This window comes from Carcharhinus amblyrhynchos, chromosome 22 (assembly GCF_965287045.1).
Source record: "Carcharhinus amblyrhynchos chromosome 22, sCarAmb.v2.hapA, whole genome shotgun sequence".
Taxonomy (NCBI): domain Eukaryota; kingdom Metazoa; phylum Chordata; class Chondrichthyes; order Carcharhiniformes; family Carcharhinidae; genus Carcharhinus; species Carcharhinus amblyrhynchos.
In genome coordinates this window covers 38,585,246-38,608,574 of record NC_137345.1, presented here as the reverse complement: position 1 = coordinate 38,608,574, position 23,329 = coordinate 38,585,246, and the positions used below count along the sequence as shown (strand labels likewise).

General features: G+C 44.6%; 1 protein-coding gene across 1 annotated transcript in view; it reads left to right on the top strand.

Annotated features, from left to right (window-relative positions):
• The first annotated feature begins 230 nt into the window (after nucleotides 1–230).
• The window catches only part of LOC145356920 (synaptonemal complex protein 1-like), a 144,075-nt gene continuing 120,976 nt past the window's right edge, over nucleotides 231–23,329 (top strand). The window contains exons 1-3 of the mRNA XM_080209921.1: nucleotides 231–258; nucleotides 4,823–4,885; nucleotides 15,381–15,443. Of these exons, the coding sequence (XP_080066047.1) occupies nucleotides 4,865–4,885; nucleotides 15,381–15,443 (84 nt within the window). The 5' untranslated portion in view covers nucleotides 231–258; nucleotides 4,823–4,864. The remainder of the gene's footprint in view (nucleotides 259–4,822; nucleotides 4,886–15,380; nucleotides 15,444–23,329) is intronic.

Sequence of the window (23,329 nt, the reverse complement as noted above, 5' to 3'; positions counted from 1 at the left end):
AGGCGAGGGCTCAGCTGGCCCCAAGCTACATGCTGGGCCTCTGAGATCACTTCTCCCTCAGCTGCTGGAGATGCAGCAACAGAGCCAGGAATGCAGGAGAGGCTAATGAACACATTAGACTGACTGCAAGGCTGTTGGGAGGATACCCAAAGCTTTCAGATGGACCAGCTGTTGCCTGTCTTGCGTGGTTCCCAGGCCAACACTGCAAGCTGGCATCCGCAGTGGAAAGCCAGGGGCATGGAATACTCGTCATGAGTGGTAGGTTCCAAGTGGATTCCCAGAGGGCCGCGGCTGAGTCACAGTGAGCTACAGCAGAGTTCCAGAGGGCTGTAGCTGAATCACAGCAGGCAACAGCTGAGGATTCTTGAGGTTCTGCGGTCCATGGCTGAGACTTCAGAGTTTGCATGAAACCCAACGGGATAGCACTGAGACACAGTGGGCTATGGCAGCAGCCCTTGAGAATATGGCTCAATCACAGAGGGTCATGGCAGAGCAGTTGCAGAGCATGGCCCAGTCTCAGAGGGTACTTGCTGCGGCCACTGACAAGTGGCCCCTGACTCTGGTGGCTGTCGCTGAGAGCTTGACCACCACATGTAGGACGCAAGTGATCCTCCATAGAAATGTTCCAGATACCTGGAAGCCGGCCAGAGCCCTCAAGGTCTAGGGCCTCCAGAGGACCCCAGCCAAGCGCATCGCAGACAACTGTGTGAGGTAGGCAGTTGGCCCCCTCCACTTCCAATGTACGTTCTGGGGAGACACTGAGATGTTGTGGTGGGCCATGTAAGATTGGGAAGTTATAGTTGCACTAAGATGGCATGGGTGAAGGGTTGCACTGGTTAGATAAATTTTTAAGCGCCTTAATGTTTTCCATTCACACCTTTTTATGTTAGAACTTTTTATTTAAACACCTTTATTGTCATCATTAAATGTTTTTTCACCACCCACCTGTGACTAATTTGTCTCAGCTTTGTCTCGAACAGGAATCCTCTTCCATTGATAATCGCTGGAGGGATGCTTCTTGTTGATGTCGGTTGGGAGGCCACTCAATGCTGTTTCATTGAGAAAATGAAGCCCATTGGTTCCCCAGATCCCAGAAGCGATTCCATCCCCCATCCCACCCGCCCCAAGTGTGGGGGTTTCAGATCCCTTATCCACTGCACAGACGTGGGCCTAGGTGCCATTGTGCATGAGGAGCTCAGATAAGAATCAGGCTAGTTTACACCAGGACACCACCATAATGGTGCTTAGTGAATTGTCATCATCCTCCTGCCTCCCAAAGAAACTGGCTAATACTGTGTACTGAGGCACACCACTCTGGTGTGATGATGTGGCAGAAGATAGAAGGACTTTGGGGTGGTGGGGAGGGTGGGGTGGGGATGGAGTGGGAGTGGAACCCACAGACACAGGGCCCTAGCGACTAAACCACCTGGTGATCAGGGCCTCCCTAGCCACCCTTGCAGGCTTCATCCTAGCTGCCAGCCCTCCAGTGCCTGGGTGGTGTTGCTAAATGTGCTCCTCTTCTTCTTCCTCCTCCTGCTAGGTGGCCTCCTCCCCAGTGATGCCCGACTGGTTGGCCTCCATGTCCTCCTTCTCATCCTCCTCCAATAGGTCACCCTTCTGCTGTGTCAGGGTGTGCAAGGCACTGCACACCACCCCAATGTGGGAAGAAATCAGAGAACTACCAATGGGCTTCAATGATCTCTGATCGGTCCAATGTACTGTAGAGCCTGGTTCCCACTACTGTAGAGCAGGAGTAATTCTCGCTAGCATGACATCATGCCAGCAAGGAGGAAGATTCCAGGAAGCTGAAAGAATCAGTGTAGGAGCTTTAAAGGACTTATAAGTTAGATTCATTTTATGTTAATCAGTTTCACGCCCATCTTGCCAGCAAAACAGGACCTGGAGTTGCTGGACACGAATTGTTTTTTTTATCCTCATCTGCGATCTTCCCGGCTCATTGGTTAGGCCACAACTGGAATCTTGTGTATAGTTCTAGTTACCACATTTCAGTAAGAACATAATTGTTCTGGAGAGAGTGCAAAGTAAATTAACAAGAATGTTAGCACGGCTTGAAAATTGTAGCTATAAATTGTTGTTTTAATTAGAACAGAGGAGGCTAAGGTGTGACCTAATTGAGGCACACAAAATTATGAAGGGCCAAGTTGGTTAGACAGAAAAACTTGTTTACCTTAACAGAGGGGTAAGTTACTAATTGGCATAGATTGAGGAAATAGATTGACGGCATCTGGAATTTGCTGCCTAAATTAGTGGTTGAGATTGAAATGCTCAGCGTATTAAAAAGGATCTGCACCTGAAGTGTTGTAACTTGCAAGGCTACAGAGAAGACCTGGCTAGATTTTCTGGTCAGTTCTACCAATGGATGCAGAAAGTTTAGAGAGATCAAAGAAGGCTACTTACTTTTGAGGAGGGATGTAGTTACCCATGCTAAGAAATTTAAGGAAGGAATCAAATTTACTGAAAACGTGTACAATGCTACGAGGTTTACTGATGGACCAGACAATTGGAAACATTTTAGAAACCATTAAAAGATAACTAAAAGAAAAATGAAGTAGAAGAAATTAGAAAAAAAGAAAACTAAGAAAAATAAAAACAGATTATAAATAAAAATGAAGAGAGTAGCTAAAGTTAGAGTTGGTCTCTTAGAAAGTAAGACTGGGGAAATTAAGATTGCAAAATAAGAAAATGGCAGAGGCTTCACACAAGTGTGTAGTAAGTCTTCATAATAGAAGACACAATAAGCATCCCAAGACTGTAGAAAATTAAGAGGCCAAAGAAAAATAATCACTGTCGCTAGAAAAAAGTACCAGGAAAGCTGATCTGACTGAAGGTTGACATGTCCCCTGGACCTGATGGCCTGCATTTGAGGGTGTTAAAGGAAATGGCAGAAGAGATACTGGATGCAAAGATTGAAATCTTCCAAAATTCTCAAGATTCTAGGAATTCTCAGCATCTTGGAAAACTGCATATGCAACATCTTTCTAGAAAGGGAAGATATAGAAAGCAGAAAGCAATGGGCCAGTTAACCTAACAGCTATCATTTGGGCATTTAGAAAATCATAATACAATGAAGCAAGGTCAACAAAGTTTTGTGAAAGGGAAATCAGTAGAATTCTTGAAAGATATAACACAAAAGGTGTTAAAAGGGTGATAAAGGGGCACCAATGTATTTAATGAATTTAGATTTCTAAAAGGCAGTCATTAAGTTGCTACATAAACAGTTTATACACAAGATGAAACCTCATGGTGTTGTGGGCGATATATTAGAATGGTTAGATTGGCTCAGAAATAGGAACAGAGAGTCAGGATAAATGTGTCATTTTCAGATTAGCAAACTGTAACTAGTAGAGCGTAATGGAGAAAAAATGTTAAGGCCTCTTCTAAATATGAGGCAGAATTTTCCGGCTATTTATGTTAGCAGGATTTTCTGGTCCTGCTGCAGTGAATGGAGATTTGGCTGAGCGCCAAATTCTCCATTTTCGTTTGCAACAATATCGGGATGTGAACAACCAGAATATTCTGCCTATGATCTATTCACTGACAATACAAAGATAAGAAAACAACTTGTAAGGAGGCTACAAAGAAGCTGTAAGGGGATATAGATAGATTAAGTGAATCAGCAAAAATTTAGCAGTGGTGTATAATGTGGAAAAATGTGAGGTTGTTCACTTTGGCAAGAAGAACAGAAATTAGAAGAATATTATTTAAATGATGAAGAGAGACTACTTGTACATTTATCAGAAAACAGATCTAAGAAGTATTAAGGAAGGCAAATGGAATGTTGACCTTTATTATAATGGAGATTAACTATACAAGTAGGAAAACCTTGCTACGGGCATTGATGAGACCCCACATCTAGACTGCTTTGATAAAGACAGGAAGTGCTGGAAAAAGTGCTTGCAGCATGTGAAGAGAGAAAAACAAAGTTAACATTGAGCAAAATACCTTCTTCAAAACTGAGGACCGAGTGCAGTGAGTACTGCGTATAGTACATAAAGAGGGATGTACTTGCATTGGGAGTAGTTCAGAGACAGTTGACTAGACTGATTCCTGGTTTAAGGGAATTATTTTATGAAGAAAGATTGAGCAAGTTGGGCCTATATTCATTGGAGTTTAGAAGAATGGGAGCTGACCTTATTGAAACATAAGATTCAGAGATCATTTGACAGAATAGACAATAAGAGAATGTCTCCCCAGGAATCTTGAGGAATCTCATATTTAAGACATAGATATCAAGAATTTCATCCCTCAGAATGTCTATTGGAAATCTCTTCTCCAAAGAGCAGTGGAGACTGGGTCATTGAATATACTTAAGGCTGAGTTTGACAGATTTTTGACCATAATGTTGTGGAGGGGGTGAGCAGGAAATTCAGACCACAATCAGGTCAGTCATGAGCTTATTGAATGCTGGAGGATGCTCAAGGGCTAAGTAGTCTATTTTCGCTTATATTTAATATGATATTATGATCAACCTTATATAGGTCATTTATGATTCTGATAATAACTGTGACAAAGGCAGAATCTAATTGAAATGTTTCAAATATGGTAGCTCCAGGAGAATTGGATGTGGAATTTGGAGCGGAAAATCCATTTAGCTGCTTTGGCAAGGAAAGGGAAGTTGGGACATTGGGTAATTATTTGCTACAGCAGTGGTAGCAAAAAGACATAGCCAAAATAAATTAAGTTGGTAACTTAGTTGCTATAATACTGTTGAAGAAAAGTGGCAATTATGTGAAGTGAACAAAACATTTAATTTAAGAAGGATATTCCCAGTTATCAAACTATTAAAAATTTTCTTTCACAGTCTAAATATTTACAAAATGAAGTTAAGAAGAAGGAGAAATTAATGAAGACCATGGAGAATAAGGTAAAAGCAGAAAAGACCTTTGTATAGCTTGCATGCATCATAAACGAGTAACAACCGTGAAATATATTTTCAAACATAATTTTAACAAAGTGAGAAAGGAAACATTTTTAATAGTAACTGAAGATAGAGCTGGATAGTAACTTTTAGATGTACCTTGATCCAAGGTACTGTTTTGCGGCTGGGGAAGAAATCCAAAAGAACAGGTTTTTCCCAGGTCCTGTTGAATTTAATTAATTTAAGATTACCATTTTTATCTCTATTCCTGGACACAGCCAATGATCTTGAGAGGCTTGCTGGCTGTCAGTTGGGTAGACTTCCAGCATCAGGCCACAGCGAGAGAGGGGAGGAAGGATAATTGGAAGCAACTTGGGGAGGTTGGAAAGATTGATAGTGAAAGAGACTAGGGCTCTTGTGAAGGAAATTGGAAGGGTTGGAGAGGTCAGCTAGGTCCTTGGTGGAGGAGATATGTGATCTTTTGTAAGGGATTGGAAGATTTTGTTCAGTCATCTTGTTTGGATGAGAGTGGATGCTGCAGGACGGATAAGTAAACTGACAATTGCACCACAGTATGGGGAGCCATTCAAGATGGGGGAGTTAATAGAAATGTAGTGGTAGTAGGGGATTGCATAGTCACGGTAATAGACATAGTTCTTTGCAGCTGTGAGCAAGAGTCCACATGGTTGCGTTATCTGTCTAGTATCAGGGTTCAAGACATCTGCATAGGGCTAGAGAAGAACTTGCAGTGGGAGGGAGGAGATTCAGTTTTGCTGGTCCCTCTAGGTATCAATGTCATGATAGGACAAGGAAAATGATTCTGTATATGAAAGAGATTCTGCACAGGAAGTATGAGCAACTCGGGTTAATTTAAAGCAGAGCCTCAAGGTTAATAATTTCTGGATTATTACCTGAATCACGGGCAAATTGGCATAGGGTAAATAAGATTAGCGAGATGAATATGTGGTTCAAAGATTGGTGTGGGAGAAAATGATTTCTATGTATGGAGCATTGGCACTAGTACCGGGGAAAGTGGGAGCTACACTGTTGGACGGTCTTTAAAATGCTGAGACCAATGTTCTGGTGAGTTGTACAGATAGAATGGTAGAATTAGCTTTAAACTAAGTAGTGGGGGGAGAGATTGTGGGGCAGTTTTTTAAAAAAATACTTGCCCAACAGGCTGGAAAATTTGACATTTCCCACCTGTTTTTTGGGCAAGCTTAGTGAAATTAATTTCACTAGCGATTTGTGCTGGTGGTTGTTGGGGAGGGGATGCGAGACCTAATCCCACTAGAGAGGCCGGTATCAGATTGTTAAGAGGGCCACTGCACATGCAGTGATCTCCGAGTATACTGTTGAGTTGATGTGCCTGTCCCCCATCGCCGGCCTCCTGATTGTCGGCTCCAGAGTCTCCCACCTGCTCACTGGCCCTGACTTCTGATAGCCTGCCCTGGGCTCTGATTGCTGGCCCCACCTTTAACCTCCACTCTCCATGCAGATGTCCCCCTTCCCTTTTCTCCTTCCCACCGTGCTAGTCTGCCCTGTGTCCCTGCCTAGCCCTGACCCCTATGAGGCTATGTCACCTTGACACTGCCAGATACCTGGTGGGCAGTGTCAGGGTACCCAGTGGGCAGTGTCAGGCAGGCAGTACCAGGTTGCCAGGCTGACATTTCCCAAGTGGCACTGCCCGATCCTACTGCCTCTCGGGGGACTCAATGGCATCTGTTCTCTCCAGCAAGGCCATCATGCTTAGTCTGCATTGCTGGGGACCAAATGTGATCCCTGCTCATGTGGACTTCCACCAGTGAGGTTGGGAACATAAGAGGGACCCAGGTGATACCATCCTAAGCTCACTAAAGAGATTGAAGTAGAGCTGTACATTTTGTAATCAGTCTCGTGCCATTTCCCGGCATGATACTGGTTACATCAGAAAAAAATGACTCAATTCCCATTTTTGGACTCCAGCTTAAATTTCCTGCCCTACTATGCTATTAGACCAGCATATTAGGGCAGGAAAATTGCTCCCATTTGAGAGGAGATAAAGTAAAGGGAAATTACAAAGTAAACGGAAAGGGCAACAGTTTGGGTAATGAGATCCAAAGTGTGACAGGAAGGAAGACAATCTTAAGAGTGAACCAACATTTAAAACCAAAAATTGTTGTTAGGTCAGGGAATTAAAGATGATTTGGAGTAGATGAGAATGTAAAACTTGAACAGATCAGCCATGATCTTATCAAATGGAGGAGCATCCTTTCTTCCAAAGTCACACAACCTTCTGAGAGAATGAACTTCTCCCCATCTCTGCTCTAAAATTGTGACCTCTAATTTTAAAAAGTGTTCCCTAGCTCTGAACTCACCCCCAAGAGAAAACATCCTTTCCATAGCCACATTGTTAAGAACATTCAGAATTTTATATAATTTAATCAAGTCGCCCTCACTTTTCTTAACTCTAGTGGAAACAAACCCAGTAACCTTTACTCATAAAACTCGGTCATACCAGGTATCAGTCTCATAAACCTCTGAACCTCCTTCAGTGTGTTTATATCCTTAAGTAAGGAGACACAATAGCCGCGATTCTCCCATTGCGACCTGCAACTTTTCTGGCAGGCTGCAGTGGGAAATGCGTGTTGCCGTCCTTATACCAGGATTTGCGCATGCGGCAGAGATGCGTGCGCACCTTCCAGAGCTGGCAAAGAGTTGTCATGATGTGGATGTGCCGGCGTTGGACTGGGGTAAACACAGTAAAAAGTCTGACAACACCAGGTTTTAGTCCAACTGATTTATTTGATAGTAAATTCACAAGCTTTCGAGGGGACTCCCTCTTCGTCAGGTGAATGGGGAGTTCTGGCCTCAGACAGAGCATATAAAGCACAGACAGTTTAGAGATTACTGATTAGAATGCGAATCTTTACACCTAACCTGCTATTCAAGTCCTAAAGTGGCTGACAATGTGTGTGGAAGGAGCACAATGTGTCAGCCACTTTAGGACTTGAACAGCAGGTTAGGTGTAAAGATTCACATTCTAATCAGTAATCTCTAATTCTGTGCTTTATATGCTCTGTCTGAGGCCAGAACTCTCCATTCACCTGACGAAGAGGGAGTCCCCTCGAAAGCTTGTGAGTTTACTATCAAATAAATCGGTTGGACTAAAACCTGGTGTTGTCAGACTTTTTAAAGAGTTGTCAGTCAGACCACGGTGGAAACTGGCGGGAAGGCAAATAAATAATTTGAATCTTTTTTAAATGTATTTTAAATATGTTTTAAATCTAATTATTGGAAACTTTCAGGTCCCGATTGAATCTCCCACCCCGCCAGGAGTACTTCATTCTGGCGGGGTCTCCCGCTAGTTCCCGAACGTGGGTAGCTGGTGTAAACCCCACTGGAATGAAAGGGGGGAAATTGGGGCCCCCAAGGGGGGTCGGGTGGCAGGGAGGTGATGCCCTCTGGCCATAGGCACCCTCGCAGTGCCAGCCTGTGCCTGCTAGCATTGCCCAAGAGACAAAGTGCTCATGCCCAGGGGGCACCTTGGCACTGCCCATTCGGCATTGGACAGTGCTGAGTGGGTGGGGCCTATTGTGGTCAAGGCCGAGATGAAATCGGTGGGGCTTGGGGGTCCTGCTGCCACTCTGCAGACAGGATCGGTCTGGGACAGGGGGAAGGCAGCGATTGCGGGGGGGCTGAGGCTGGAGGTTCTGCAGGGGGGAGGGCCTGCCCTGGTCTGACTGATCCCAGTGAGGGTCAGCGGGAGGGGGGGTCTGCTGGGGTGAGGAGATGGCATGGGGGGATTGCCACTGCTGAGGTGAATGGGCTGTGTATTGGGACACTTCGGGACAGGGGAGGGTCAGAGCTGGCCTGATAATTGTTGTGGGGGCAGCAATTGGGCGGTGGGGTGTGTTGAAGAGGCAGCACTACGGGGATACTGGGCTGGTCAGTGATCCAGCTAGTCAGCAAATAGGGACTCTGACAGATCGGGACCACTGCAAATCATTAATGTAACACCCTTGTTTAAGAAGGGAGGGAGGCAAAAAAAAGACAGAAATTACAGGCCTTTTTACCATGAAAAGGAACAAACAAAATGGTGTGATCTTACCAGCTCATCACGCCAGTCAATTGTAAGATCGCAAAAGAGGCAAAGAACCAGCTTTGCATTTAGTTTCTCACCTCTCATGATCTTTCCGGCTCTGGATATGTTAAAACTATGCCCTTTAGTTTTAGACTCCCCCACCTTTGGGAAAAGGTATTGACTATCTAGCTGATCTATGCCCCTCATTATTTTACAGACCTCTATTAGATCACTCCTCAGCCTTCTATGCTGCAGAGACAAAGATCCCAATCTATCCTGCCTCTCCTTATTACTCAGACCATCAAGTCCCGGTAGCATACTAATAAATCTTTTTTGCACTTTTTCTAATTTAATAATACCCTTTCGATAATTGGGTGACCAGAATTGTACACAGTGTTCTAAGTGTGGCCTTCTCAATGTCTTGTACAACTTCAACAAGACGTCCCAACTCCTGTATTCAATGTTCTGCTCATTGAAACCAACATGCCAAATGCCTTCTTCACTACTCTGTCCTCTTGTGACTCCACTTTCAAGGAGCTATGAACCTGTACCCCTTGATCTCTTTGCCCTGTAACTCTCCCCAACACCCTACTATTAACTGAGTAAGTTCTGCCATGGTTCAGTCTACCAAAATTATATGAATATATTTATATAAATTAAACTCCATTAACTTAAATGTTATTAGTGAGCCCAGAACGCAATCTTCTGGGTTCACTTAGCTCTCCGAAGTCGCCGGTGGAGTTTCATACCGATGAGGATCACATGTGGTCCTCACCAATGAGGGCCTAACTTGATGGCCTTGTTGGTGGGACTGAAGGCCATTGAAGCATCCCAGGTAGTCAGGGCTGGGGGGGGGAGGGTTGTGCCCCTTGGATAGTGCCAACCTAGCACTGCCAGATTGAGAACCAGGCAGTGCCAGCCTGGCACTCTAGCACTGCTCACCATTACCAGGCAGTGCTAAAGGGCAGAGCCGAAGATGAGGCTGTGGAGCCATGATGGGGCAGGGCCTAAGGGAAGGCAGGCAGGGAGGGGGAGCTGTGCAATCTGCATTCAGAGACCTGTGGAGGGAGGGGTTGGGGGGTGTCAAGGCCGCATCAGCCATGGGTGGGGGGGTATTGGGACGGTATCTGGGGTGGGGGGATGATTGGTCGGGGAGACCAGCGATTGGGAGGAATGATGGGTAATATCAAGGGGGAATAGCAGATATTACCCATCATTCCTCCCAATTGCTGGCCTCCCCGACCAATCATCCCCCCTCCCCAGATACCGCCCCAAGAGGTTTTTTTTAGACATATAAAGGGTAAGAGCGAAGCAAGAGTGGACACTGACAGCTGCAAAATGATGGTGAAGAACTAATAATGAGGAACAAAGAAATAGCAGGGGAATTGAATAGGTACTTTGTGCCAGTCTTCACAGTGGAGGACACCAGTAATGTATCAAAAATTTAAGAGAGTCAGGGCAGAGGTGAGTGTGGTGGCTATTACAAGCAGAAGGTGTTAGGGAAGCTGAAAGGTCTTAAGGTGGACAAAAGACCTAGACCAGATGGACTACATTCCACAGCTCTGAAGGAGATAATTGAACAGATTGTGGAAACACCAGTGTGGGAATCACTGGAGTCAGGGTGGGTTCCAGAGGACTGGAAAATCATTAATGTAATACCCCTGTTTAAGAAGGAAGCAAAAGATGGGAAATTATCGGCCAATTAACCTGACCTTGGTCATTGATAAGATTTTAGAGTATTATAAAGGATGAGAGGTGGGATTTTCCAGCCCCGCTCACTCCGAAACTAGAAAATCCTGCCCAAGGTCAATGGACCTTTCCATGGTCCGTCCCTTCGCCTACTACGATTCCTGGGCCGGCCGGACGGGGAAAATTTGCCCCAAAGTTTCAGGATACTTGGAAGTGCATGGTAAAGTAGGGTGAACTCAGCATGGTTTCATCAAGGGGAGGTCATGCCTGACAAATCTGTTAGAATTCTTTGAGGAGATAATGCGCATGTTAGGCAAAGAAGAGCCAATGGAAATTATCAACTTGGATTTCCAGAAGGCCTTTGACAAGGTGCCGCACAGGAGGCTGCTAAATAAGATGAGAGCCAAGATATTAGCATGGATAGAAATTGACTGACTGGCAGAAGGCTGAAAATGGGGATAAAGGGGTCCTCTTTAGCATAGCAGCTGGTGACTAGTAGAGTTCTGCAGGGATCAGTGTTGGGACCACAATTTTCACTTTATACATCAATTGTCTCGATTAAGGAATTGGGAGCATTGTGACTAAGTTTGCAGATGATACAAAGATAGGTGGAGGGATAGGTCATATTGAGGAGATTGCAGAAGGACTTAGACAAATAGAATACACCACAGGAAAAAGTGAGGTTATGCACCTTGGTAGAAAATGTAGAGGCGCAGATGGAGGGCCCAATTCTACCATCCTGACGCATATGTTTTTTGGTGCATCAGAATGGGAGAATTGTGTGTTGGCGATTTCAGTAAAAAGTCTGACAACACTAGGTTTAAGTCCAACCGATTTATTTGATAGTGCACTCACTAGCTTTCGGGTTAGTCCCTTCGTCACCTGACGAAGGGACTAACCCGAAAGCTAGTGAGTGTACTATCAAACAAATCAGTTGGACTTAAACCTGGTGTTGTCAGACTTTTTACTGTGCTTACCCCAGTCCAACGCCGGCACATCCACATCATGTTGGCGATTTTGCAGGATTGACGCATACAGAAATATAGTCAGGACTGTGCTGGAAACCGGCAAGAAGAGAGGTAAGTGATTTAAATCTATTATTAATGTATTTTAAATGTGATTATCAGGCCCTGACAGAATTCTCTGGGCCCAATAGCATCTCCCACCCTTCCAGGAGTATTTCGCAGGATTGGGGCCAAGAGGGCAGGGCCTAGGGGGTACAAGGGAGTGGGGCCTATGGGGCAGGGCCTGGGGGTGTGGCGGAGACAAGAAGCAGACCCATTGTGGGTGGGGCCAAGGGGGCAGAGCCTATTGTGGGTGGGATTTATGGGATAATCAGTGGGGTTGGAGGGTGCCACTGGCACTCTGCATTGGGATCGGGGGAGGGGGTGGTCTGCTGGAGGGGATAGGGTGGGGGTCTGCCTTCCAAGAGGTAGTATGTCTGTCACGGGAGCAGGGGGATTCAGCACAAGGGTGGGGGAGGAGTTACCACTGCTGAGGGCGTGGGGGCCATGATAGGGCTAGGATTGGGCCATGGAGGGGTTGGAGGGACAGCACTGCCGGGCTCCTGAGCTGGCCAGCAAATGGGAAGCTGACAGTTTGGAGCCACTGCCCAATTGCAGAGGCCTGGAACTGTTAGACTCTGGCGTGAATAGGTTCCCCTGATCCCAAGCTTTTAATGATATTAATAATTGTGACTTCTGCATTGTACAGAATGTGGGAGATTAGAGTCTGAAATTGAACTGAAAACAGTCGTGATTTACATCAGTTTTCTCGCCAATTCAGTACTTTTGGGAGACTCGCCCACCTGTATTTTCTAAATGGGGAGAGAATTCAGAAATTGGAAGAGCAAAGGAACTTGGCAGTCCTAGCTCAGGATTCTGTTAAGATTAACTTGTGGGTTGAGTTGGTAGTTAGGAAGGCAAATGCAATGTTAGCATTAACTTCAAGGTAGAATACAAAAGCAGGGATGTACTGTTAAGGCTTTATAAGGCTCTGGTCAAACCACATTTGGAATATTGTGAGCAACTTTGGACCCCGTATCTAAGGAAGGATGTACTGGCCTTGGAGAGGGAACAAAGGAGGTTCACGAGAATGATCCTGGGAATGAAAGGCTTGACATATGAGGAGCGTTTGAAGGCTCTGGGTCTGTATCAGTGTCGTTTAGAAGGATGGGGGAATCTCATTGAAACTTGCAGAATACCTGGATAGGCCTGGATAGAGTGGACATGGAAAAGATGTTTCCATTATTACTAGGAGAGACGAGATTCCGAGGACACAGCCTCAGAATAAAGGGACAACTCTTTAGAACCAAGATGAGGAGGAATTTCTTCAGCCAGAGGGTGGTGAATTTATTGCCACAGAAGCCTGTGGAAGCCAGTTCATTGAGTATATTTAAGACAGACAGTTAAGTTCTTGATTGGTAGCGGGATCAAAGGTTACAAGGAAAAGGCAGGAGAATGGGGTTGAGAAACTTATCAGCCATGATCGAATGGCGAAGCAGACTTGATGGGCTGAATGGCTTAATTCTGCTATATTTTATAATCTTGTGAAAGCTCGCTGAAAAAATGTGTGACTCTCTCCTGTTTTCACACTCATTTAGCATTTAGAATTTTTTTGGTAGGATTGCTCCCCAGCCCCCACCCCCATGTCTTGCATCCCAGAATCAGTTTCTTTTGAACTTAAAACCACTTCTACATTCTGAAGTAAAGATCAGCAGGAGTTGGGTTTTGGAATTTTGCTGAGATGTGACAATCGGTCTGCGCTTTCCTATTTCCCATTTCAAATCTCTGATACATTTCTAGTGTGGCATTCATGCTCTCTTTTGGGACTAGGCGATCAAATATAATCCCACATAGGAATTTTCCAGAAGGTGGTCATTTTCTATTCTCAACAATATTTGGCTCATTGTCTTTGTTTGTATTTCTTTTAAAAACATGTGTCTTCCTTTAAAAAGTTCAGTATGCCCTGTAAGTAATTTGGGGATGCAATGCACAATTGTGTGAAAACCTTTCCGGTGAAAGCATTACAGCTGCGGGACAGCATTTGCAACCAGCCTCCGTCTCCCTGAAGATCCATTCCATCTCCCCCCACCACTCCACCAGGGATTAAGTGGACCATTTCACTTTGGTAGGAATAATGGTAGGAAGGACTATTACTTACGTGGCGAAAAACTGCAGCAAGCGACGGTGCAGAGGGACCTCGGGGTCCTTGTGCATGAGTCGCAAAAACCCAGCTTGCAGGTGCAGCATGTGGTCAGGAAGGCGAATGGGCTGCTGGCCTTCATTGTGAGGGGGATTGAATATAAAAGTAGGGAGGTCTTGCTGCAGCTGTATAGGGCATTGGTGAGGCCGCAGCTGGAGTACTGTGTGCAGTTTTGGGCGCCGCACCTGCGCAAAGATATTTTGGCCTTGGAGGGAGTGCAGAGGAGGTTTACTAGGCTGATACCGGAGTTGAAGGGGTTGAGCTATGAGGAGAGGCTGAATAAACTAGGCTTGTACTCGTTAGAGTTTAGAAGAATGAGGGGAGATCTCATTGAGACGTATAAGATGATGAATGGGATGGATAGGATAGAGGTGGAGAGACTCTTCCCGCTCAAAAAAGACAGTAGGACTAGGGGGCACAGCCTCAAGATAAAGGGGGAGCTGTTTAGAATGGAGTTGAGGAGGAACTTCTTCACTCAAAGGGTGGTGAATCTCTGGAATTCTCTGCCCGTTGAAGTGGTGGAGGCTGCCTCGCTAAATATTTTTAAGACGCGGGTTGATGGGTTTTTGATAAGAGAGGGGATTAAGGATTATGGGGAGAGGGCGGGAAAGTGGAACTGAGCCACGACAGATCAGCCATGATCTTATTGAATGGCGGGGCAGGCTCGAAGGGCTAGATGGCCTACTCCTGCTCCTATTTCTTATGTTCTTATGTTCACTATGGCACACCTCACTCTCCAATGCAGGTATCCTTGCTGACATCCCAGCTTTTCTACTGCAAGCTTCAGTGCTATTTGGAATACACACATATAGATCCCTTACCATATTGAGCAATGGGCACCTGATTGCATTTCTTTGCACAGGTCCATGTCATATCTGCACCTACCGTTGTCGATTTTTCCAGTGTTCCAGCACTGAAGCCACGTGTGGCACACTACGTCATACTCACTGACTTGGGCAGTGACCTCTGTCCAGGTTTTTGTGGTCAGTTCGGGTGCTCTTGCCGTCTCTGGGAATGAGAATTTGCCACCTGGCACTGACCTCCTCCACCAGGACTCCCAGGCACTCATTGGAGAAATGGGACGACAGTGTGCACCCAAATTGCCCTCCCACCTTCCATGAGTACCAGGTGCTGAAACCATGACTAACTATACGAGGACAGTTACTTAAATCATTTCAAACAGCTTCCTCAGCCTGCCTCACAAATACTGGCAACCTTCAGGGAGGTGCCTGTTCCATTTTTGGACCCCTGTCATTAGACCCTGTGCCTGACTCATTCCCACCGCTGCTGGAAACCTAATTGGCTGTCACCTTTCACATTGGGCATGTCTTAATTGGCCACCCAGTGTATTATCACATAAACAATGGGACCTTGGCCAAGTGCAAGTTTAGCATCCACTTCTGGTGTACCCAGAGGTAAAATTCAGTCCCTTGTTTAAAGTTTCAGTTAGTTCATGTCACAGCAAATTTGCTACTTGCCCTATTTTTCGGATTTATTGCTTCCAATCAAATGTAACAGTTAAATTGATTCTTCTTGTAATTCTAGTTGAACTCCATGAAAAAGCAACTAGAAAATAAGAACAGGTGCAGTGAAGAATTGAATCAGGAGGTACAAAACTTTGCTGAATATAAATAATAGAAATGCTAGATAATATAGTGTTTACTAGTGTTTTTAATAATTGGGACAGATTTTTCCAAATGCTTTTCTAAAAATAAATTTAAGAAATGTACAAGGTCATGGAATGTATCTCAGTTTCTTGATTACTAACTATAAGATTCGATCTAACGTGAAGCAATCTAAGTATACCCAGGCATTTTGGAAGAGTACCTCGCTAAATCAAGGAAGTCAACCTGAGTGTCAAAATTGTATGGCATGAGTTTAATATCAGAAAAATTTTCAGCTACTTAGAACCATTTACAAATCCGATGGAAACCTGTACAAATTGTCCCTGCATGAAAGTCACCAATTATTTAGATCAGGTCAGTTCTTCTGTGCTAACAGATACAAAATAGGCACCACTGCAACTTGATGTTCTATTCCCCTGAGCATTTTTTAAAAAATTGACTGCATTTGTATGAAGCATTTATCCTCTAAGTTCTTTATATATTTGAGTATTCATTCAGATTTTATAAGAAACTGCAGTTTTTAAAGGTGTGTCCCACTTAAGAGATTATCGTGCAAGGTCAAAACACATGGGATTGTGGGGAGTGTATTGAGATAGATAGAAAACTGGTTGGCAGAGGGAAAACAAAGAGTAGGAACTAATGGGTCTTTATCAAATTGGCAGGCAGTAACTAGTGGGGTGCCATAGGGATTGGTGCTGGGACCCCAGCTGTTCACAATATGTATGAATGATTTGGATAACGGAACAAAATGTAACATCTCAAAGTTTGCAGATGATACCAATTTGGGTGGGAAGGTGAACTGTGATGATAATGCAGAGATCCTTCAGAATGATCTGGACAGGTTGGGTGACTGGGCAAATCAATGGCAGATGCAGGATAATTTGGATAAATGTGAGGCTATTCACTTTGGAAGCAAAGACAAGAAGGCAAATTACTACCTGAAGGGCTGTAAATTGGGAGAGGGGAGTGTGCAGTGTGACCTGGGTGTCCTTGTGCACCAGCTACTGAAGGTAAGCGTGCAGGTGCAGCAGCAGAATTGAAGGCAGATGGTATGTTGGCCTTCATTGCAAGAGGTTTTGAGTACAGGAGCAGGCATGTGTTGTTGCAATTATGCAGGGCCTTGGTGAGGTCATGCCTAGAGTATTGTGTACAGTTTTGGTCTCCTTTTCTGAGGAAGGATGTCCTTGCTCCAGAGAAAATGCAGCTAAGGTTAAACAGGCTGATTCCGGACATGGTGGGACTGATGTATGAGGAGAGATTGACAATGTTAGGATTGTTTTCGCTGGAGTTCAGACAAATGAGTGGAGATCTCATAGAGACTTATAAAGATTTAACAGGACTAGACATGGCAGACGCAGGGAGGATGTCCTCCAAAGTTGTGGGGTCCAGAACCAAGGATCACAGTCTAAAGATTCAGGATAGACCATTTATGACAGAGGAGAGGAGAAATTTCTTCACCCAAAGAGCGGTGAACCTTTGGAACTCATTACCACAGGAAGTAGTTGATGCAAAACATTAAATGTATTTAAGAGGTGGCTGGATATAGCCCTTGGGTGAATAGGATGAAAGGTTATGGGGAAAAAGCAAGATTAGGCCATTGAGTTGGATGATCAGCCATGATTGTGATGAATGGCAGAGTAGGCTCGAAGGGCCAAATGGCCTCCTGCTCCTATCTTGGATGTTTCTATGTTTGTTACTGTATGTAATCTTGTTGCAATTATGAGATATCTGCTTCAACATTATTCTTGGCATATTAATTACTATGGACAGAACAAGACTGCAAATAAACTTGAGAAAAATATTGAGTGCCAAATATTGACAACTCTCATACTGATTGTTACAAGTTTAAAGCACCAAACAAATATTTCAGTATTTGATTTTATCACTCTTATGGCCACTTGATTTAAGAGATTATGTCAGAAAGTTCCACTATTAACTTTTTTTCCAACCTCCACCTATCCTGGGGGAACAGTCACTCAGCCACTCCATACAATTCACTTCCAATGTTAACCTGGCTTTCACTCACTTTATGTGATTGGGAGATCTAAAGTGTCCCCCAGTAGCTGCTGTTCCCATGTGCAGCCTATGCTGGGTCTTCTTCCTGCTGCTGCCCTCAGCGCAGGATGGCTACTCTGCTTTGACCTAAGCACAGCCCCTGGCTTGCCTTCAAGTTCTGACCCTAGATTTGGAGACTTGGGAGGGAAGATTCCTGGTGGCCATAGTCACAGCCACAATCTGCCCACGGCAACAGCCTTTGGGAATGCTCAGCAGTCTGGTGCTGCCCAATTGTCCAGTGGTGGAAAAAATGTTGCTCCCCAGCTCTAGGATCTGAGCCTCTGGTGCCTGAACTCCTATCCCATGGATAGGTAACTTGCCTTTCCCTGACAGTGCAAATTCAAATGGCACCTACAGGTGAGCCAAATCTGCACAGTCAGCAGGGACATAGACTACAACAAAGAGCCAAATGCGCGCAAGGTGAAAAAATTCAGATACTTGGGAAGGGTGGAGAAATTGAACGGGATGGATGAATGGAACTAGGTAGAGAGAGAGAGGGAAGCACTGTGAGTAATGATAGGAAGGGAGTCGAAGGATGGAGGTTGTCAGGAAGGAAGAGGAGTGAAATCAGGAGAGGAAGGGGTTGAACATAGGATCTACCCCACACTCAAGAATACACCAGCAAATATACCAGGGTTTGCTTGTTGTGCTTCCTGTCCCTGCTGTTAAGTTAATACCAACAGTGGAAGAATGAGACCCTTAGTGAGTGTTAATTGTCCACTTAAGAACCTGATTTGGCCATTGGGCAGGGTGGTCATGCACAGGCCTTTCTGAAACAGATTTAATTGTGGTGGAGATGGGGAGATGGCTGGGTCCCCAGCCACATATCTGATTAAATAGACCCCTTACCACCAATGGCTGTTGTGGTATTATTTTAAGGAAGAATATGCTAATTAATGAGTAGTCAGGACATAAACTGTGTGGCCTGCAGGCGTTGTTCAGAGGGCCTTTCATTTTTAGCAAGCAGCATGCAATGTGAAGGAGTTGCAGCTATATTTTCATAACAACAGCTGTTGAATCTTTATCTGGTTAGTCTGACATTGGTAGTGGGAAAAATGCTGGAGTCAATTATTAAGGATGTAATAACTGAGCATTTGGAAAGCGGTGACAGGATTGGTCCAAGTCAGCATGGATTCACTAAAGGGAAATTTTGCTTGACAAATCTTCTGGAATTTTTTGAGGATGTGACCAGTAGAATGGACAAGAGTGGATATTGTGTATCTGGACTTTGACGAGGTTTTTGACGAGGTCCCACACAAGAGATTAATGAGCAGAATTAACGCTCCTAGCCCTGGGGGTACATACTGATGTGGATAGAGAACTAGTTAGCAGACTGGAAGCAGAGAGTGGGAAAAATTGGTCCTTTGCAGAATGTCAGGCAGTGACAAGTGGGGAACCGGAGGGTTCAGTGCTAGGATCCTAGCTATTCACAATATACATAAATGACTTGGACAAAGAAATTGAATGGAATATCTCCAAATTTGTAGATGACACTAAGCTGGGTGACAGTGTATGCTGTGGGGAGGACTCTAAAAGGTGGCAGGGTGGCTGAATGGGTAGATACTTGGCAAATGCAATAAAATGTGGATAAATGTAAGGTTATCCACCTTGGTGGCAAAAAACAGGAAGGAAGATTATTATCTGAATGGTGACAGTTTAGGAAAAGGAAGTGCAACGTGTTTTAGGTGCCATGGTGGAACAGTCGCTAAGGTTGGCATGCAGGTACAGGCTGGCTGAATGGGCAGATACTTGGCAAATGCAATATAATGTGGACAAATGTAAGGTTATCCACCTTGGTGGCAAACAGGAAGGAAGATTATTATCTGATTAGGATAGATATGACAGTTTAGGAAAAGGAAGTGCAACGTGTCTTGCGTGTCATGGTGGAACAGTCACTGAAGATTGGCATGCAGGTACATCAGGCGTTGAGGAAAGCTAATGACGTGCCTGACTTCATAGCAAGAGGATCTGAGTATCTGTGACAGTGCAAATTCAAATGGCACCTACAGATGAACCAAATCTGCACATTCGCAGGAACACTGGCTATAACAAGGAACCGGGTGCGTGCAAGATGGAAAAATTCAGATACTTGGGAAGGGTAGGAGTAAAGATATCTTGCTGCAATTATACAGGCCTTGGTGAGGCCACACCTTGACTATTGTGTGCAGTTTTGGTCTCCTAGTCTGAGGAAGGACATTCTTGGAATTAAGGGAGTCAGTGAGGTTCACCAGGTTGATTCCTGGAATGGCAGGACTGACATGTGAAGAGAGACTGGATTGACTGGGCTTGTAATCACTGGAATTTAGAAGAATGAGAAGGGATTGCATAGAAACATATAAAATTGTGATGGGACTGGACAGGCTAGATGCAGGAAGAATGTTCCTGATGTTGGGGGAGTGCAGAACTAGAGGTCACAATCTAAAAATAAGGGGTAAGCCATTCAAGACTGAGATGAGGAAGAACTTCTTCACTTAGAGAGTTGTGAACCTGTGGAATTCTCTACTACAGAAAGCTGTGGGAGCCAGTTCAAGAGGGAGCTGGACGTGGCCCCTGTGGCTTAAGGGATCAGTGGGTATGGAGAGAACGTGGGAGTGGGATACTGAAAGTACACTTCGCAGCTCCAGGGATCTGGGTTCGATTTCCGGCTTGGGTCACTGTCTCTGTGGAGTTTGCACATTCTCCTCGTGTCTGCATGGGTTTTATCCGGTTGCTCCGGTTTCCTCCCACTGTCCAAAGATGTGTGGGTTAGGTTGATTGGCTATGCTAAAATTGCCCTTAGTGTCCTGAGATGCGTAGGTTAGAGGGGTTAGTGAGTAAATATGTGGGGGTGGGGCCTGGGTGGGATTGTGGTCGGTGCAGATTCGATGGGCTGAATGGCCTCTTTTTGTACTGTAGAATTTCTATGATTCTTTCTTCTATGATCATATTGAATGTATGCCTGAAGGGCCGAAGGGCCCACTCCTGGACCTGTTTTATGTTTTCCAATAAGTCTACTTCTGACCAATCCTGTATGACAAAGAAAGCTATATTTAGTTTACCAGCCTGCTGTGAGATATGTAAATTTGTATTAAGCAAATATAGAAATATAACATGGTGAGCAGCAATGATTTCTCTGAGACAAAATTCTGAAGTTCACAGGAGAAACCACAGACAACTGGCCTTATTTTACCAATTTGATTCTAAGTGCTGGACAGACTTGAAACTGGGAGTGTTTCAGGTCCGACTTTTAGACCCGTTCTGAGGCATCCACATATGAACTCTGCCTGCAAAAATATCAGCGAGTCTGAATCGCGCTGCACAAGCTGTTGGGCAGAGATTAAGATGCCCGAAATCCTGCATCTCTGATTGGCGCCTTCATGCTTCTCCCCTGCTGCATTCCTCCCCTGCCAGACAATGCCTTCCCTTGGCCCCTGCAGACATTGCCCCACAACAATACTGACCCCCTTATCCTCCACCTTCTTTGCCACCTAGACCGATCGTGGGCCCTTCCCCCCTTCTCCCTAACTGATCTCAGGCAAAGTGACCCATCTCCCACCCCCCCACACCAATCTCAGGCAGAGTGGCAGCGGAACCCCTTTCACCCCCACTAATCTCAGGCAGAGTGGCAGCAGATGCGGTGGTAAAGGGAGAAGTGCTGATAAAGTTGGGCGTGCAGCTCATTAAGTCAATTTAAATACATGCAAATGCATTTAAATTGCCATCGCGCCCACTGTGGTCCTGATCACGGCCATTTTTGGGCCTTGGTAAAGAGGGATCTGGCACAGAGGAGGGCGTGGATTGCTCTATTTGCTTCACACCCAACTTTACCAAGGTTTTGTACCCAAAAACTGACCCAACGTGATGCTAAAATCAGGCCCAAAATTTTCTGTTGCGTAAAGGCTGCATACGCATTGAAGACCATTCCCTCCTACAGACAGTGTCTCAAAAACAGTAAGTACCTCATTTGTGGGGTAACTGGATTGGTGTAGAATTGGGCAGTCCGTTTTGAGTTGGACAGAATAAGCTGTTTGCCTGTGGATGCCATTGCTATGCAAGAGACAGAAAGTATGCACAACAGAAAAAAAACCTGATCTGTTCTTCTACACTCTCTCCAATGCTTCCACATCCTTTCTGAAATGTAGCACCCAGTACTGTACACCATACTGTAGCTGAGGTCTAACTAGTGTCTTATAAAGCTCAGCATTACCATCTTACTCTTGTACTGCATGCTACTATTAATAAACCCTTAGATCTCCAGACAGAAAAAACAAAAGGGGGAACGAAAAATAAAATCATTCAGAAGCTGCATTGCTTAATTTCCAGTGAAGCAAAGAGCTACAAATCCCCTACAATTGACAGCATTCATAAAAGGCAAGGACTATCAGGAAGATGACCACTTAATTTCCCAGAATGATCTTGAAGGCTACAGGTACCCTATTCAAATTTTAGCTTTTCAAGCAAAGGCTGGAGTTGTGCTTTTTAGATTTATTCATCACAGAACTGGATAAGCAAGTGGTGAAAATGAGGATAGCTGTTGGGAACAAGGGGTTGCACATTCAAGGCTTGGGGCCTGTCTGAGGGGGATCAGAAGGATGCTGACAAGTTATGGAAAACGCTGAGTAATCAGCTTCATAGGAATATGAATTTAAGAATACACTGTTTAGAGCTGATGGCTATAGACAACAGCCACAAGAATCAGTTTATCAGTAAATGCTATGATAATAGCAAGGATCACAGAGTTATTATGGTGCAGAAGGAGGCCATTAGGCCTATTGTGTCTGCTCAAATTATCATCTAATGCCCTCTTGAATACCTCAATGAAAACTGCCCCCACCACCTTTCCAGGCAGTGCATTCCAGAGCTGAACCACTTGCTGTGTACGCGTTTTTTCTCACATCGCATTTGCTTCTTTTGCAAATCACTTGTACCCTTTTGTTCTCAGCCCTTATGAGCAGCAACAGTTTCTCCCGATCTAATCTGTTCAAACCCTCATGATTTAGAACACCTCCACCAAATCTCCTTCCAGCCCTCTCCTCTCCAAGGAGAACTGTCCCAACTTTTTTAACCTTCCTCACAACTGAAGTTTCTCATCCCTGAGCCATTCATGTAAACTTCTTCTGCACTCCAATGCATTCACATCTTTCCTAAAGTGTATACACAACTTAAAGTCTAACTAGTGTCTTGTACAAGTTCAATATAATCTTCTTGTTTTTGTACCCCATGCTAATATTAATAAATCCTGAAGTACTGTATGGCTTATTAACTATTCTCTCCACTTGACCTACCACTTCTAAGTTTTTAAGTTTTTTAAGTTTTATTTACTCGCGTCACAAGTATGCTAACATTAATGCTGCAATGAAGTTACTGTGAAAATCCCCTTTTAATGACTTAGGTGCATATATGCCCAGATCAATATAATTTAAAAGCAAAATACTGTGGCTGCTGAAATCTGAAACAAAAACAGCATATACTGGAAAATCTCAGCAAGTCTGACAGCATTTGTGAATAGAGCCAATGTTTCAAGTCTGGATGATGAAGGGTCATCTAAACTCGAAACATTCGCTGTGCAGTGGGTCTTTTATTCCACACGTGGTGGTCTCCGTTACCAGTCTTGGATGTGTGTGTCTCTCTTGCAGGTGGATTGGTGGAAGTGTCAACTTGCGACGACTTTGCAGGAGAGAAAGTGCGCCACTGTTTCCACCTGACCAGTAAACCCGCTTGTGTTCAGGCATTTTTGAGGCGCCTGAACCCCTACAGTTCTAGACTTTGGAATTATGTTTGGGCTCTGTGGTCCACCAGAATGAAAAGAGAGATGAGTGGGTGACACAAAAGACC